At 41.5% G+C, this 17,035-nt stretch overlaps 1 protein-coding gene across 1 annotated transcript in view; it reads right to left on the bottom strand.

The window, feature by feature from the left end:
- LOC102673443 (probable calcium-binding protein CML11) overlaps positions 1–17,035 on the bottom strand; it is a 50,460-nt gene that overhangs the window by 5,036 nt on the left and 28,389 nt on the right. Inside the window, exons 4-5 of the mRNA XM_006609877.2 lie at positions 16,874–16,989; positions 1,962–2,052 (exon numbers count right to left, since the gene is read on the bottom strand). Of these exons, the coding sequence (XP_006609940.1) occupies positions 1,962–2,052; positions 16,874–16,989 (207 nt within the window). The remainder of the gene's footprint in view (positions 1–1,961; positions 2,053–16,873; positions 16,990–17,035) is intronic.

Raw genomic sequence — 17,035 nt, 5'->3', positions numbered from 1 at the left:
AAAAAAAAAAAAAAAATTCACGTGAAAGATTTCTCAAACGAAATTTTTCAAAGTTATTCGATTTTTTATTTACATTCCCTATTCCGATATTCCCTTTACTTACTGAAAAATAAAATAGTTGCTTCCCTTTTAATCCTGAATTTCAACGAGATTTGATATTTGGCACGAATTTATATATCATCGGGGGTGAGGGATATACATCTCTCCAAATTTCATCACTTTAACATTTCAAAGATACTTCGAATAAAACATCTCGCGTACTTTTTTATTTATATTTCACAAGATAGTACGAATCGAATTTCTCGCATCGTAAAAAAAAAAAAAAAGGGGGAGAGGAAAAAAATCTCATATCCAACGAACGTCCTCAACTTTGAGAGTCGTTTCGCGCGCGATAGCGCGTAACAAAATTTCACGCGAACCTTCCTCGTCTCCTGGACGAGAAGATCCATCTCGAGATCGGTCGTAACGCGGCGCATCTTTGAATTGCAAAAAAGCTCGCGAGATTGCCGCGAAAATTAAGGGAGAAACTAACGGTGGAGAATTGGTGGGCCGAGTTCATTCACCCGAGAAAAAAATTTTGCCGACTTTTGTCCCGAGAAAGGTTCACAAAGCGTCCCCCTCCCAGTTTTCTCACGGATTGTGTCGTCGAACGAACACGCGGAATGAAATCGAAGAGGGCACGCGCGTCTAATCCCGCGAGATAACAGCAAGAAGCAACGAGAACGAATGTCTTCTTCGAACGGAATCTTATTTTACGTTTCGCGATAATAACAGCAACGTAGGTTGTCTCCCACGTTCCCCTGTTTCGCTTCATTTTCCACGGATTTGTCCACGCCCTTGGAACGATATTAGAACAGTCTATCTTGCTTTTTTACGAAACGAAGTATATATTTTTCGATAACACGCTCGGTTATTCCAGATATTTCGAAAGAGAAATCTCTTCCACGGAGAAGTTTTAGGGTAGAAATTTATGAGAATAAACGGAAGGATGTTTGGCGTGGCGAGGGTTCGCAACGATTTCGGGAGCGCATCCGTGAAAGTTTGTGGCGGTAATCCGCCGCGACAGTTACTCCGTTGCTCGATCCTCCGTTCCCGCGTTTTAAGCGACGCGCGAAGACGACGCAAGATTGGAATCGATTTGTCGCGACGAAGGACAAGCTCGAAATTGCTGTCGAGCGAAAAGTTTCCATGAACTCCTCCCTCTCTCTCTCTTTCTCTCGGCAAGTTTTTGTCTCGGCAGGCATGTTACTTTCCCCCAGTCGCTCGAGAGTTTGCTCGAAAGTCGAATCAATATTTCCGCTTTGCTTAATCAATTTGGAATCGGTTGAGTGCAATTAACTTGCCTCTTAAGTGGTCGTCTGCAATTGAATTAAACTCTCTAACGGCAAATTTGTTAAAACCAGAAGGGGGGACGTGTTTTTAAAACTTTGCAGGGCTTACTTAGACTTCCATTTCCCGCTTCGTGCAGACGCGCAGTGACAGGTGGCGGATCGTGAAAATCTTTCGTAGAAAAATTTGAGTCTTGAACGCGTGAAGAATCGTGGAAAATAATTTTTAAATCGTGCGATATATCACTCTATGTACGACTCTTTTCTTAAACTGGCCGAACAATATTCGAATACAGCATACGTTTATGGTATAGCTACCATACTCCATTCCACTTTTCTGCGATAAAAGCTCTTGAACCGATGTCACGTTACACTCCCTTGACGTTTCATTCACTTCTGTATACTATCATGTTTGGTATATATTTATTATTATTATTTGCACCGTCGATTTATTTATTCAACCTCTCGATTCGTTTGCGCGTGCTTTTTCTATTTGATTTATTTGTTTCCGACAAAAGAATCAAATATTAAAACACGGGAGAAGAATAGAAAGCCCGTGTCACCATCGACGATGTATCACAAACGAAACACGATGTTGAATATACACGATGTTGAATCGTGGCAAATACGTACTCTCTTCTTCGGACAAGTCCTCGCCGAGACATTGCAGCACTGCCCTCAAATCGGATGCGGTGATGTATCCTCGATTGTGTTTATCGAATACCTGCAACCGAAGGGAAAGAATCGCTACAGAGATCTTCTTTGTTGTTATACGCTTTTTATTATTATTATTATTATTATTATTATTATACTATTGCAAATATAATAGAACGTGTATTTATTCGAACGAATTCTTTCGACGCAATTCTCTCCAACATTTTTGCATTTCAAAGTAGAGGAGATTAAAAGAACATTCAAATTTTACCACTTCCTTTATTATCCAATATTTAACCAATAGTAGTTCACAATTATTGCTATCGACGTTCATATATTTAAAATGGAAAGATTGAAATCCAATCTCTACTATTTTTAATTAATTATTTAATCACGTGATTTACCTAAAATTTCTAGAGAATCGCTATTCTAAAGTAGAAGCGATTCAAAAATATCCAAATTCAAACTTTATCGCTTTCTTCATCCAATATTTCGTAATTCATAATTTCCGAATGCATTTCGATTCGGAACGAATTCGTTGTTATCGAAAACAAAAAGTAACGTTTCGTTTTCTCAAAATATAAAATTCTTCGCCGACACGACGATTAAAGTCTAAGCCTCCGAAACACGTTCCTTTATCTCGAGGCAAATGGGAGGCAGAAAATGGCAGCCGTCTCTTTTCTCCCCGTGACACGGAGCGAAAGGTGATGACAATCACGCGGTGGGGCGATAGTTTCACGAGAAAATGCTGCCGCGGGGATAATATCGACGTGCGCGTCTATTATTTATCAACCGCGCCACGACTTTTGTCGAGGATTGATGCCGCTCCTGGGAATGTGGCCACCGTTCCTTTCGCTTCCTCCCCTTCCTCCGCCTCGTTACAAGGCAAATTAATATAGGTTTGCCACGCCGAGAGAAACGAAGACACGTACGAGAAATAAGAAGTCACCATAGTGTCCATTTGGGATGTGTCCGTTTGGATTTCCGGTGGTGAAATGTGGAAGAAAGTTCATCGACCGAGGGTAACGAGGAGGAGCGGAATTCGAAGGAACGGTATTATTTTCATGGTGGATTTTAATGATGGTTGGTTTTCGATATCGAGGAAATTGTTCCTGTTGTCTTCTCACCGTTACGAGAACCAATTTAAACAGAGAATTTAAAAGTTCCTCTCAACGCGAGTTGCCAATACGTATTTTAATATTGATGATTCATATTTCTATGCTCTACTGATTCATTCCTCTGTTGAAACGTGGATGTATATTTATGAATTATATATATTATAGCATGCTGTTATTTGAATAATAGCGTAATTTGTTCCTCATATTGCGGTTCGATCCATGGGGTTATTGCTTCGTAACGTGTTGAAAATTGGAAAATAAAATTGCACACTTGTTTATTGGTTATCTGGGAATCGCTCAAGTCCAAATTTGCTATTGTATAGATCCATCGTAATACGTGTATAAAGTTAAAAAAAAAAGAAAAAAAAGTTGTTGAATGGAATAATGAAACGCGGATTACCAGATGTGCCGAATTGCCGCTTCAATTTCCCATCGTTGCACTTAAGGATCGTCGCTTAAGGCATACGCATAGTTCCTAGAAGAAGAAGAAGAAGAAGAAGAAGAAGAAGAAGAAGAAGAAAAAGTCGAAAAGCTTAACGAGCCCCATCTCCTTACGATATTATTCCCTTTCTCTCTCTCTCTTTCTCTCTCTCCTTCGAAAGAGCAATATGCAGTCGCTCTTTATTTCAATGGTGGCACGCATCGATCCTCCTCGTACAAAATGCACGCCTCCCTGTTCCAAGTCGGGAAAACCTACTTTCAGAACAACGCGCGAAACGCTTCACGCCAGATTATTTACAGAATAATGTAAAGTTTCAGCCTCGTTCAGGGAGGCGGAACGACGATAAAGTAACTAAATACTACTTGATATTCGCCTCTTAACCTTTCAACTTTTAAACGAGTTTAACGCACAACAATGGCGCGGCCAACTTTTCTCTCCCCCCTCCTCATCAATTAAACACGTTACGTTTCGATTTAGAATCGGCTTCCATATGCCGACGGGATAAGGACAAAAACTCGACTCGACTTTTCTCGCTCCCTCTCCTCCCCCAATCTTCCGCCGCTTTCGTCTCGAGGCGAAAGGTGGAAGAGGACGTGGCGGGTGATTGCGAATCGACCAGCTTCCAGGTGGTCGGAACTCGGCGAGTCTCTCCCATTACAGTTTAACGATTACACAGTTTTCTGTTTCTCCGTGCTGGAAATCGTTGGCTCCGTTTCCGTTCACCGAAGGAGAACGCGGTCTTTCTCCGGAAAGAGATGGAGGAAAAAGGGAAAGGGAGAAAAATATCTCGAGATACGAGACTTCTCGCGTCGAATCGGCGGTAGGAAATCGCAATCAACCAGCCATTACGCCAATTACCAAATCATTTAACCCCCTCCCCATTCGTTCATTGTTTGCTAGAGGTCTCGGAACTCGCGCCGAGCTCGACGAACGGTTCGTCATAATCAACGTTTATATATCGTCGTTTGCATAACCGAGGTGCAAACTCCAGTATACAATAAACGACCGCGCATCACGCTTTGATGGCAATTTTTGCGCGCTGGTTTCGTCGACGAATTGAACAATTTGGTTGATCGTTCGATCGATCGATCGAAACTGAATTCGGTGAACCGAACCGAATTGGGAATCGAGTTCGAATTGTTTAAATCGGACGGATCGGTCTGATTGACTGACTCAGAAAATGAAGCGTTGAACTGATTTTTCTTTTTCCTTTTCTTTTCCTTAGAATATTGAGAGGAATATTTATTTTGTGGACGAGGGGAAAAGTTAATGAAGGAGGGGGAGAGATTCGAAATGAGTGGTCTATGGTGGTTATTATGTATGGAGAAGTAAGTGCAAAGGTTAAGGACGATTAATACAGGTTTCTACGTCAACCCCTGTTGAAACAGTGTCATGGCCGAGCGAAGGAGGCTAATGAGGAAAAATCTGTCGCCCATTGAAGCTTCTGCCAATTTTATCTTTCTATGAGCTGGGTAATAGAATGAAATATCCAACGTATATATAAAATATAGGAAGAAATTGAAAAAAAAGTAATCCAATGAAAGGAAAAACTACGTATAAGATAATTCCAAGAGAAACATTCCTGAATAAAAAATTTTAAAATATATAGAAAGAAATTGAAGAAAAAGAAAAAACGTAATTCGATGAAAGGAAACTATACGCATAAGGTAATTCTAAGAGAAACATTCTTAAATAAAAATTTTAAAATAATTGAATTTTATTCTCATTATTTATCGTGTTATTTTCTCCGACAAACGTGCAGAAAGAGGAATAAATAAAACGTTAATATAATTAACGGAGAATGCAATGACGTTTCAACGAAACTATAATTCTTTCATTTCTTCTACGTATTAATATAATTAACACACATACATGAAACATTGTTCAACGATTTAACGATTAAAAAGACACGAAGAGAATTCTAAAGAAAGTTATAATTACATTTTTCAATAAAAATCTTTCTTAATGAGTAGCATAAATAACGTCAAATTCGTAGACAATTCTCAAAAAAAAAAAAAAAAAGTAAGTTAAAAAAATATTCGTCCGTCTCTTCCGACAGTCCATCTCTCCAAGACTTACTTCAACCGCATATATATGCTAATGCGAGAAAAGATTAAAATCCTCGATTTTTCGTATCCAATTTATCCGATCTAAGATCGCCCCCTCTCCCATGCACACGATCATTCGTCTCGCGGAGACGCGTGTACGAGTGACAGAATAAATCATGTCCTCCGCCTCTCGAGCCTTAGATAACGAGAGCTAACGGATGAGTGTATGTGAATGCGTGAGAGAGAGAGAGAGAAGCTCCATTCGAAATAGAAGAAGCTCCAAGACGCGAGTATTATCTCGTTTCCACGACAAATGGGCGGAATTTGGCACGAGCGAATGGCGAAAGCCAAATGGGGGATGGAATCGAAGAAAGGATTACAGAGGAGGATTGGTAGTCGCGGCCGCGATAAGGCGGTAATCGCGAGGCGTTAAGGCGGCGGCGAGACGTGACGAACGAACGTTTTCGTGATTCGAAAATTCGAAAGGAATTTTCTCGTTCTCGAGGAGTGTCCGGCGCGAGGAATATTAAGATCTCTCCTCGCTCTAATTCCTCGAACCCTCGTGTTACCGTCGTGACCAATTAGCCCCGTTGTTCTAAGCCACCGCGCCGGGTACGGACACTTTGCGATATTAAAATTGCCTCCCTTAAAAGCGGCCGCCTTTTCTATTACCCTTGCGCGCGGCCACCGCCTATTTTAACCCCCGTAAACCCTACGAAAAGCCACTTTCGTCGATTAAGAAGCAATTGGTTACCGAAAGGAGAGGAGGGAGGAGAGAAAATAATGTGGATCCTTTTTTCTTTTCTCTCGTCGTCTAGCCAAAAGGAAAGCCAAAGTCGTTGATTCACGACGTCCTCTTTTGTCGATCTACGTTCGATTCAAAAGCTATCGATACTCTCGAGACGCGGAATGGATTTTCGAATTTGCGTCTCTTCCTGTTCGCTACACTAAATCTCTTTGCGCGGTTATTTTATCTCTTTTTCGATCCACATATCGGTTGTTGCCGATATGCGTGTTATACGATTGATAGATTGATATATACATCTGACGAATTCTTTCGTTTTCCATTAGAATATCGTAATACGATATCGCGAATCTGTGTATCGTTCCTTTGATTCGACTCGTTTCGTTTTCATTTCTTCTTTTTTCTTTTCTTTTTTGTTTCTTCTTTTTCCACGTGCAAAAAGTTTTCTCGCGCGAATCGTAAATTAAGCCGTGTTATAAGTTTCGATCAAGTCGTAACACAACTTCGATCGAATTAAACACCTCCGATTGCAGCCAATCAACGTTCCATTTTTTCACAACGAAATTCAATTTTCCCGTAATAATTGAATAACCGTCGATCGCGGGATAAATATTAGCCAGGAATCAATTATACGTTAAAAAAAAGAAAAAATAGTTCTCGATCTAGCGATAAACGAATTAACTCTCTCTAAAAGAGCGACGCATCGAGAGTTAATTTAAACAAATAAGAGCGGAGAAGAAACAGGGTTGCATTCTCTCTCGGGGAAAAATAATGGCGGCCGGCGATATTCGTTCTCGTGTATCTATTTTCTTTTTCCTTTCCACTGTTATTTTTTCGTTAATATTCGTTCTTTCTCACCCTTTTTTTCCCCTCTCTTGAACGAATAATAAATCTTAGCAATCGTTCGCTATACCCTCCACCCTTTCTTTCTCTTTCTCTCTCAAACTTTTCGCTCTTTTTTCCCGCGTTTTCCGGCTCCTCTCCTCCTCTTTTTCCCTTTTCCCCCTCCCTCTTCCTGTTCCTTTTTTTTTATTCACCGGTGCCCGGCTACAATCCGGCGCGCTCGCGGAGATTAAAATATCGACTCGGGACACTGCGATACGTCGCGTCTGACCCCAATGCCGGGTCGGTTTGCTAAACTCTTTAAAAGCGCGTCACTCGATTTAAAGGGATCGAGGCGAGCCGTGTTCAAAGCGTTACAATCGAGGGAATCGCGTCCATTCATCGTTGGACGAACGTCCTTTAACGGGTACAAAATTGGGTCCTAATCGTATCTCGATAAACGGTATAACGAGACGCGTGCGTCTAACACGCGTTCACGGATATTTGGATGAAACAACGTCGGGTGTCATTATTCGACGTTATCGTCGATTGGCCCTCCCCCGATGAAGGTTCGACCAACCGTTTAACGCAGAGCGGAACGAAATCGATTCGATAGCAGTGTAGTTTCGTATATATCGCTCCCCGTGATAAATATCCTCTTTTTTTTCTCGACTTAAGCTCCGCTTCCCTAATTGATTTCTCGCGACGAGCGACGTCGCGAAGCTGGACCAGCTGGTTAGATTGGATTTTACAGAGGCGATACAATCTCCAGCGACGCGGCGAAATTAAAAAAGTGGGATGGGATGAATCTCTGGACACCTATTCTTCTCCCCTCTAAATTTGTTTTTCTTCTTTCGTTCAATTTTTTAAACGTACAGCGATATTAAAATTAAAACTAATTCCCGGCCAAATGGAGCAAAGTAAAGTAATCCGTCCGATCCCATGCGGTATTAGATAATGTATTATTATTATTATTACTAATAATATTGAAAATTCAATTTGAAAAACTCGACTCCATTATTATTTGCAATAGGCCCGTTGTTTGTACGCGGCCGAATAATCGATTGGAAAACGCGGAGCGAGACCGATTTTTCAAAATTGATCGCGGCGCGGCGGCTAAATGGAGCGGCTAAAAGTGACCAGCGCGTGCGATGGCGTAAGCTCGTAACGACCTCGAGAATGGAGAAAGGAGATGGGGAGGGGGGAGTCGGTTGATAGGAAGACGGAGTGGAAGGACGCGCGAACGGGATCCATGGAGCGAAAATGCCTCGTACGCGGAACTCTAACAAATCTGCGAATCCGTGAGTTGAACGTATACACGGTCGTGGGATAACGAATCGAAAATAATACGAAATCGAATTTCATCCAGGGGATAACAAATTGACTCGTGGCCGGGATGGTAATGCGAGCCTCGTTAACGACTATGGAAACGAATATTCCAATACTCGAAATGATATTTCTCCCCTTCCAGTTCGAATTAATATGTAACGATTTCTCGAACCGCAACGAGAGGGTAAACGGTGGGTTAAATTGATACCTCGCTCGTGCTTTTTCTTCCTGATCACCCGGCTTGAATAATATATGCATGAAGGATCATAGGGAAAACGAGGGGGGTCCCCGAGATTTCTCTCTTCGCCGATAATCGAGAGACGTTGGAGGAAATGGTATAAACGCTGCAGCGAGCCGAAAAGAAGAAAGGGGGGCGGGTTGGAAAAGGGAACGAGTGGACCGTCGGTTTTCGACGATGGAGAGGAGGTTGGGACGAGGAGGAGGAGCGAGAGAAAGACGAAGGCGCGCAACAAAGGGCGCGGAATGGGTGGAAAAGTGTGTGCAGACGACACGCGGAAGAAGAATGGCGGCGGGGACGAGAAGGGCGGGGAGGGTTGAAAGTCGTTGTGGCCTGGCTGCGAAGCTACAGTCATTAGAATGTATTGTGGCGCAACGGTTTGACACGCTTCCTTTTACGTGTCGTCGACTCCGTCGAAAAATTTCGTCCCCCACTCGGCCGATCTCTCTCTCGCTCGCGCTCAAACACGAGGTGATATACGCGCGCGGGTTATGCATATAAAAATGCATATAAAGATGTTCTAATATAACCGGATAGCATGGCCGGGTCGCCATTCTTTTCTTCCATCTTTTCTTTCTTTTTTTTTTTTTACGATCCATGCGAATATTTTTCTCGTCTAATTTCTGGCTAAACGCCACGGAGATATATGTACGCGTCTATATACGTATTTACGGATTTCGTCGATCATTTTATTACTTATTCGAGGACTTGGACTCGATGATGAATGTAAATGATTCTGCCTTTATCCGTGGAATATCAAATCGAAACGGTTCAGTGGATATATTCCACGCGAGAAGCGAGTAGAACTTTGTATTTTCGTTATTGCGTTAACAAGTTGAACCGATGTTGCTTACACTCTGTATTTTGTCAGCGCAATCAACGAAACCCGCATCGGTTCGCTAAATTCGCTAAAACCGAAGGTAATCAAAGCGAAAGAGTTTGTTCGGGAGGGGGAGGAGGGATGTATAGTCTCTTTGTCGTCGCATATTTATATTTATATATATTTACGGAGATAGAATTTTTACGACACTTTTTTTGTCGCGAGAAACTTGAGAAATTTTTAACGTATCGCTGTAACGAACGGATACATAGCTAAGGAAGAGCCGGACGGAGTTGATTCGTGAAGCAACATCCCCTTTTTCTCCTCCATAATGGCCGTGAAAAAGGAAAATATAGAAAAGTCTTTGTCTACGGGCAGAAAACTCGCCGCGGATGCCCACCCCGAATTCCACCGTATTTTCTCAACAATTTTTCTTCCCCTCTATTGTGCACGAAGATTACAAGCATTTGCGACTCCTCGCTCCCTCGAATTGAGCAGAAACGACCAAGCTTTATCATTTTATCCGCGCTCTTCAGTATATCTACATGCATCGGCCGAAACTTTAGAAACTTGTTTCCAAGTTGAGGCTACGAATCACTTCGTTATCGATTGAAAAATTAATCTCTACGAATAATTTTCTCGTCCAAGCTTCTGCTCACAAAAGATGAATATTTTTTATTCTTCCAACTCGTGAATCGAACGGAATTTCGTTGAATTACGCTCGATGAAAAAAAAGAAAAAGACTATATACATGCGTTTTTGAATTATGATAGGCGAATATCTAAACGACGGAACCGTGAATAAGTGATTCATGGGCAGGATAAACGCGGCCTTTAAAGCCGCGTTTACGTAAGACGAAGTTAGTTGGGCTATTGAGAGTATGGCTAAGCTCGTTCACCTAACTAATATGTACGACAACTGCGTGTGGGTGGTACATTATCGCTGCGCTGGAAACGAGGACGAATAGGTACGATCGCGTGTCTAAAGTACGTTATCGACTTCTCTAGAGAGGTATTCGAGTAGACCACGGAGAAAAGAAAGAAGAAGAAGAGAATCGACGCTCGGTTCGAACGAGTAATGTAAACGGCTAACTCTCGTTTTCGAGAACGTAAAAGTAATTGTATTGAAAGGTAAATAGTTTCGTCTGTTGTGAAAATTGGCAATGATCGAGTCGAGTATTATTGTCGAGGAGAGAAAAGTGAAATTAACTGAATAGATAGTTAATTTGTTTGAAAATATAAATGTTGCACTCTACGATTGATTATGAATTATCGAATTTAAATTGCGTAGAGAACGAATTGCGGGGAGTTGCACAGTATCGAAATTTCATTCCTTTCCGAACCATTCAATAATTTCATATTAGCCGCGATACATAACTGGAACAATCATATTCTTTCGCGATACCGTTCAAACACGGCTGGCCCATTCGATACAAAACAATATCGACGTTTACACTTCATGCCATCATATTTGTTTCCTGCAATCACTGTTTTTGTTTTGCGATCAAATTCACCGGAAATTCGAATCGCTTATTGACGATTTGCCGTAAATTGGTCCACGTGTCTGGCGGGGGTGGTATACGCGATGGATTTAAACGGATGTCGAGGAGAATCAAAACGGGGAGGAAGGAAGAAAAAAAGAAAAAAAAAAAATTTGCGGAGGAATTGAATCGTCAAGAAGACTAATGGACGCTTCCTTTCCGTACGAGAGACTTGCCAGTCGGTTACCTGTTTCGTGCCGCCACCTTTTCGAACCTTGAAAGCTACCTTTTAGTCGAACCAAAGATTCGCGGTAACTGGAGTAGTTTTTCCACGAAGGTTCGATTAGGTTGCGGCAAATATATCGTGCCCCTTTCCCTCTTTATCTCTCTCCTCCTTGGAAATCTTTCTCTACGGAGCTCTTGCCGGTTCTCGAGAAAAATCTTTTGTCCGCCATTGAACTCGGCCACATTATTCGGATACTCTCTCAATTTGTCACTTTCTACGTGACAAGTTTTAAAAACGAAAGGATTTCGAAGATATTATAATATTATGGGTTTTAATTACGATCACAAATAATTATTCAAACGTCCATCAGATTTTGCCGGTTCTTGAGAAAAATCTTTTATTCCCTGTCCACATTATTCGAATACCATCTCTCTTAATTTGTCACTTTCTACGTGGCGAGTTTCAAACGAAAGAATTTCAAAGATATATCATAATATTGTTTATAAAATGAGCTTTAATTACGATCGAACGTTTGGTCGTTTCAAAATCTATCGTACAAATGTGATATCAAATAAGTAATACCCGATTACGTACACATAATGGCAACGTAATTAACCCCCACAAATAATTATTCAAACGTCCATCAGAGGTTGACGCGCGGGCTCCGGATACCGAAAGGGAATCTCGATACGGAAATCGATCGAGGAGGATTCCATTAGCGGATTCTATGCTCCGTACGTACGTACGTTTCACTTTCCAAAGATGACAGAGTCATCTTCGCATCCTGTCCCTTATCAATTTCCCCCGGTTGAAAGCTGACAAACCTGTTACACCGATCAGCAGAAAAGTTTCTGCTCTAGTCACTCTTGAAAGGATTATCCCTTCCTCGCTTAATCATCGCGCTTGATTCCGTCGCAACTTCTAAGTTAACAACTGGCTTCGTTTCTTCGTGATTGCCAGTCGGATTTCGTCTGCATATGTAAACGTAGAAGTGGGTCGTTACACCACTTCTTCCTCGTTGTCGTTCGAGATAAGCCTTGTATCTCTCTCTCTCTCGGTGGCATCAAGCGCGCAAAAACTCGTGAAATACCCTAATCCCTAGTCTACGAAGAGATCCGCCAGATTACGGAAACGAAATATGATCCATCTCCTTCGAAAGAGGACGATCGAAAGAAATATACATCGCGTCGTTGTTCACGTGAAATTTATCGAAACGACGATATTTTTTCCGACGTTGATGCTACTACAATGGTTGAATAACAGGCGGGTTTAACTCGACGCAGGTTTGCGGAAACTTGTTGCTTTTGCGCTCGGGCCGAAGATCAACAACTCTACTCGTCGATCATCGAGTGGAGTACGTCGAATTTTCGAACCCGCGAAAACACGGTTATACTCGATTCTACGTTAAAACTATTGGCCTAAAATTACATACGGAAGAATAAAAATTAACGTAACGTTTGAATCATCGAGTTAACAAGAAGAGGAAATCTAAGAAGAGGAAAAAGAGAAAGAAAGGATCCTCGGAATAAATTCGATTTTTCGAGTTCGAAAAATTTCTCTCGAAAAATTCTCTCAGGATGTAGGGCACGGGTGTATTAATAAAGGAAGCGAGGCAAGTTGGGATGGAACATTAAACAGGGATTTGCAAGCACTGGCGAGGGTTGTAATCCCATCGATTCGATCTCGGTTTGATCACGTCACGCGCGGGAAGAACTTTCCTCTTGTTTTCTCGTTGTCACCTGGATGAGTGGCCAACTTCTCCCGTGAGAATAGAGGAACGGCGATGAAAGGATCCGTCGTCGAATCTTGGGACGACGAGCCTTGGAAATCGCCTCCCTCTCCCCTTTCGAATTCGAGGACCATCGCGTTCCACAGCCAAAAACTTTCCCTGAAATATTTCCCCTCTTTGATCCTCTCTGTCCACTTTTCAACTTTCGACTCAGCTCGATTATTATATATGCGCGCATGTAGCGGGAAGGGAAGAGAAAAGGAAAAGGAGAAAGGAGTTTTCGAAGAAATTCAAAAGGACGGGAAGTGTGCCCCGGCGTAACGAAATCAAGCGGAGACCAAGCTTGCTGAAAGTCCAAAGCTTGAAGAGAGCAGTTTAGGGTGGAGGGAGGTTTCACTGGGAGGGACAAATGGGAAAACTTAGATTCGAGGAAATTTTAAATTACTCGCAACGCTTTGAGACGGTGCATCCGTGTTTCACAATAGTCCGAGAGGAGGAACTCGTCGTGGGAGGAACTCGTTCAGACTTCAATTTATCAATTAGAAGTTTGGAATGGACGATCGGCCCCCTCGTCATTAACACCGTTTCAGGGAAACGTTTCTCTTCCCTATGCCTCTAATTCCTCGTCCGATGCACAGACGTTGAAAAGAATGGATGCTCTTGTACCGTTATCCGGCCAAGAGTTAGCGAACATTTTCGGCGGAGGGGAGGGGAGGGGGTACGAAAAAAAATGGGAGACCATTAGGTAATCAGAAAATCGTCGCTGGTAACGCTGGTTCTAATTCCTTTTCACCGGATGAGAATAGCACTATTTTTCATATTTCCATTTCTAGCTACCCCTCCTTCTCCGCATTCCGCTTAATTTTCCTACATTTCTCCTCTCCGAGAGCCACGATTATTTATTTATACAGGCAGTTTATTGGCCAATATTTTACGTAATTGACGATTAGAACTGAAATATTTGGTTTTCGAAATGCGATTAACGTGCATGTATATAATCGCAATTAACGATCCGGCAAGATATTTAATCGTCCATTGAATAAACGAGAAAATTAGTTATTCGATAGCCAATTCAGATTAACTGTCGATCGATTATTAAAATTTTTTAATATTCATTCATTTAATACGTTACACTTTTCGTCGATTAATTAATTTCAAAAAAGAAAAAAAAAAAAAAAAGAAACGTCACAAGTGCATCTTTTCAGAAACGAGATTTTACAAATTAATAATACATTTCTAAAGATCGTACAAAGTTTTCCGAAATTAAAGATTTTATCATTCTCTTCTTCGGATATCCCATTTAACTCGCCTGAAACACGATTTCATTTACTTTTTCGTTTCATTTACTTCTTCGCAAACGTGAAGAAAAAAAAAAATCTCCCACGAGAACGATGAAATGGCGAGACCAAAAGGTATTAAAAAAAAGACATAGATCGTTAAAAAAAAAAAAAGTTCCGTGAAAACGGAAGAACGTTTCCTCCGGCCAATAAAACGCCACGTCGAGAGAATCGCGATTTAAACGAACCTACTCTCTTTCCCCGAAGGAAAAAACTCCCGTTTAAAGTGCACGGTTGCATATCGACTTAATATCGTCGACGCATCGCGATGCCTTTGAAAGCATGCGAGCCGCGAAGACAAGTGCACGGCAACGAAACGAAATCGGTTATCTCGCGTCTTCGAATGTGTCTTGTGCACGATCGAAACGACTTTTCCGAACTTGTGAACATTTTGCTTCGTTACTTTAATATTTAACACTTTAATATTTGCTTACTTTACGGCCATTCAATGAGCCAAATCAATGTTCCAAAGATGAAATTAGCTATTATTCCCGACCGATTGACTTAATAATTCGATAATTCGATCGATAAATTCCCCCGTTTCTCCCGTATTTGCCGATGCAACGATTATAAACTGGGACGGTCAGCCAGCTCGTAGAAAATTCGTGGCATCAGCCTCGAAACTAATCTAACGGGCGAAAGCATTCGAAGCATCGGCACGTTCTTCTCAAACCATCTTCGTTCCAAAAATGAGCTACGCCCACACCCGATTTCGTCGCAGACGCGAAAAGTGGAGAAATTCGTGGCGCGCGTGCGAGAATTAATTGGAATTGGACGGAGCGGGACGTCTCTTCTCGGTTTCTTTGTGGAGGAAGCATTCGTTAGGCGATGCGCCGCAAAAGGCTTTGTGCGTTCCAACGAAATCTGTCGTTCGTTACTCGTTATCTGACAATTATTATTAACGTTTGCATTCAGGCTTGGCTCGACGGACCAGTTGAACGGAAACCGCGTCGTCGGACTTGGAACAAAGAGCCGCGTCCTCGACTTAACTACTTCGATCGCCGTTCGTTTCTTACTTTCCTTTCGAGCTACGAAGGGATCAGGTGGGTGGATGGAAGCTATCCTCCTCGTATATGAATAATTTTATTTGTTTTTCGCTATTTCGATGGATCGTCGATCGCGTTTAAATTAAATTTCGATTAGGTTTGAACGAAGACAGGTGACGAATTTCGTTCGTCAGAGGAGAAGAAAAAAAAAAAGGAAAGGAGTTTAATTAAAATGGAGATGGCTCGAGCGCATTTGACGTCATTTTATCGAAACACGAACAGAGAGATAATTTCGATATCCGTACCCGCTGCGATCCCGCGCGCAAAGCCCTCTTCGCGGCTTGTTTTCCGCGAAGATTTGTTTCCTCCTAACGGACAGCTACTTCTCACGTAGAGGCAGTAAGTTATATATTATGCGCATAGGAATGCAGGCTACCGTTATTATTGGGGATTTATATATATTTCGTTCGAACGTGTCTCGAAAATTTCAACCTGGCCAAACACGGAACCGAGATCCGTATGAATCTCCAGTATAGAGTGCTTTCCTATGAAGCTGTTCTAGCAATTCATAAATAAATCCTGTGCTGCTGTGCGATACGTGAACGTCATTTCTGATTTGATCGCTCGATCGAAAAAAACTCTACGTTTAATTGTTTTCACTCGTCAAATACTCAAAGTTTTCGAAATTTTTAATTATTCTCAGAAAAATTCACCAATAATCGTCCGCAACCTACCCATCTTTATCATGTCATTTTATATCTAAATTCTTCAATATAAGATATCTTCCTATGGAGCTTTTCTAATAATTCATAAATAATTCTTGTGTTTCTGTGCGATATATGAACGTTACTTCTGATTTGATCGATCGATCGAAGAAATTCTACGTTTGTTTTCATTCGTCAAATATCTTATTTTTGAAATTTTTAATTATTCTCAGAAAAATTCATCAATAATTATCCGTCTTTATCATATCAATATCATTTTATATATTCGTTCTCGATTAATTTTGAAACTCTTATGGCATTTTATTAGAAACACTCGGATTAATCGATTTCCATCACGATTCATTAACTCTCATAGCTCCTGTCTGATTTGATCGATCGATCGAAGAAACTCTACGTTTGTTTTCACTCGTCAAATATCTTATTTTTGAAATTTTTAATTATTCTCAGAAAAATTCACCAGTAATTATCCGTCTTTATCATATTAATATCGTTTTATATATTCGTTCTCGATTAATTTTGGAACCCTTACGGCGTCTTATTAGAAACACCCGGATTAATCGATTTCCATCACCGTTCGTTAACTCTCATAGCTCCTGTCTAGATTCAATAATGGAGGATCGGCGTTGTCGGACCGCTTTGAAACGATCCATTCTAAATTAGCCGGGCGGAGAACGCAATATATGTACACACACCGAAACGATATATCGGCCGACGATTGTTAAATGAACGGGTGTTCCGTTTCGATGGAATCGTATCTACCGCGCGTTTTCCGTGCCGGCGATGAATTCCGCGATGAAACGATATCGTTTCAAGGAACAAAGGAAAAAGATAAAAGGCAAAACGTACCCGAAACGCATCCCTCAGCTCCTGCTCTTCCTGATCCTGATCGGTGGGGGCGGTTTCATTCGCACCTATGTTGCTCACGATTTCCACGAACTCTTCGAAGCTGACATTTCCATCTCCTGGAAATAACAAAAAAAACGAAAAACAAAAAAACGTATCATGCAC

The sequence above is a fragment of the Apis dorsata genome, unplaced genomic scaffold, assembly GCF_000469605.1.
Source record: "Apis dorsata unplaced genomic scaffold, Apis dorsata 1.3 scaffold_61, whole genome shotgun sequence".
In the NCBI taxonomy this organism is placed as follows: Eukaryota; Metazoa; Arthropoda; class Insecta; order Hymenoptera; family Apidae; genus Apis; species Apis dorsata.
This window is presented reverse-complemented; position numbering and strand designations above follow the sequence as displayed.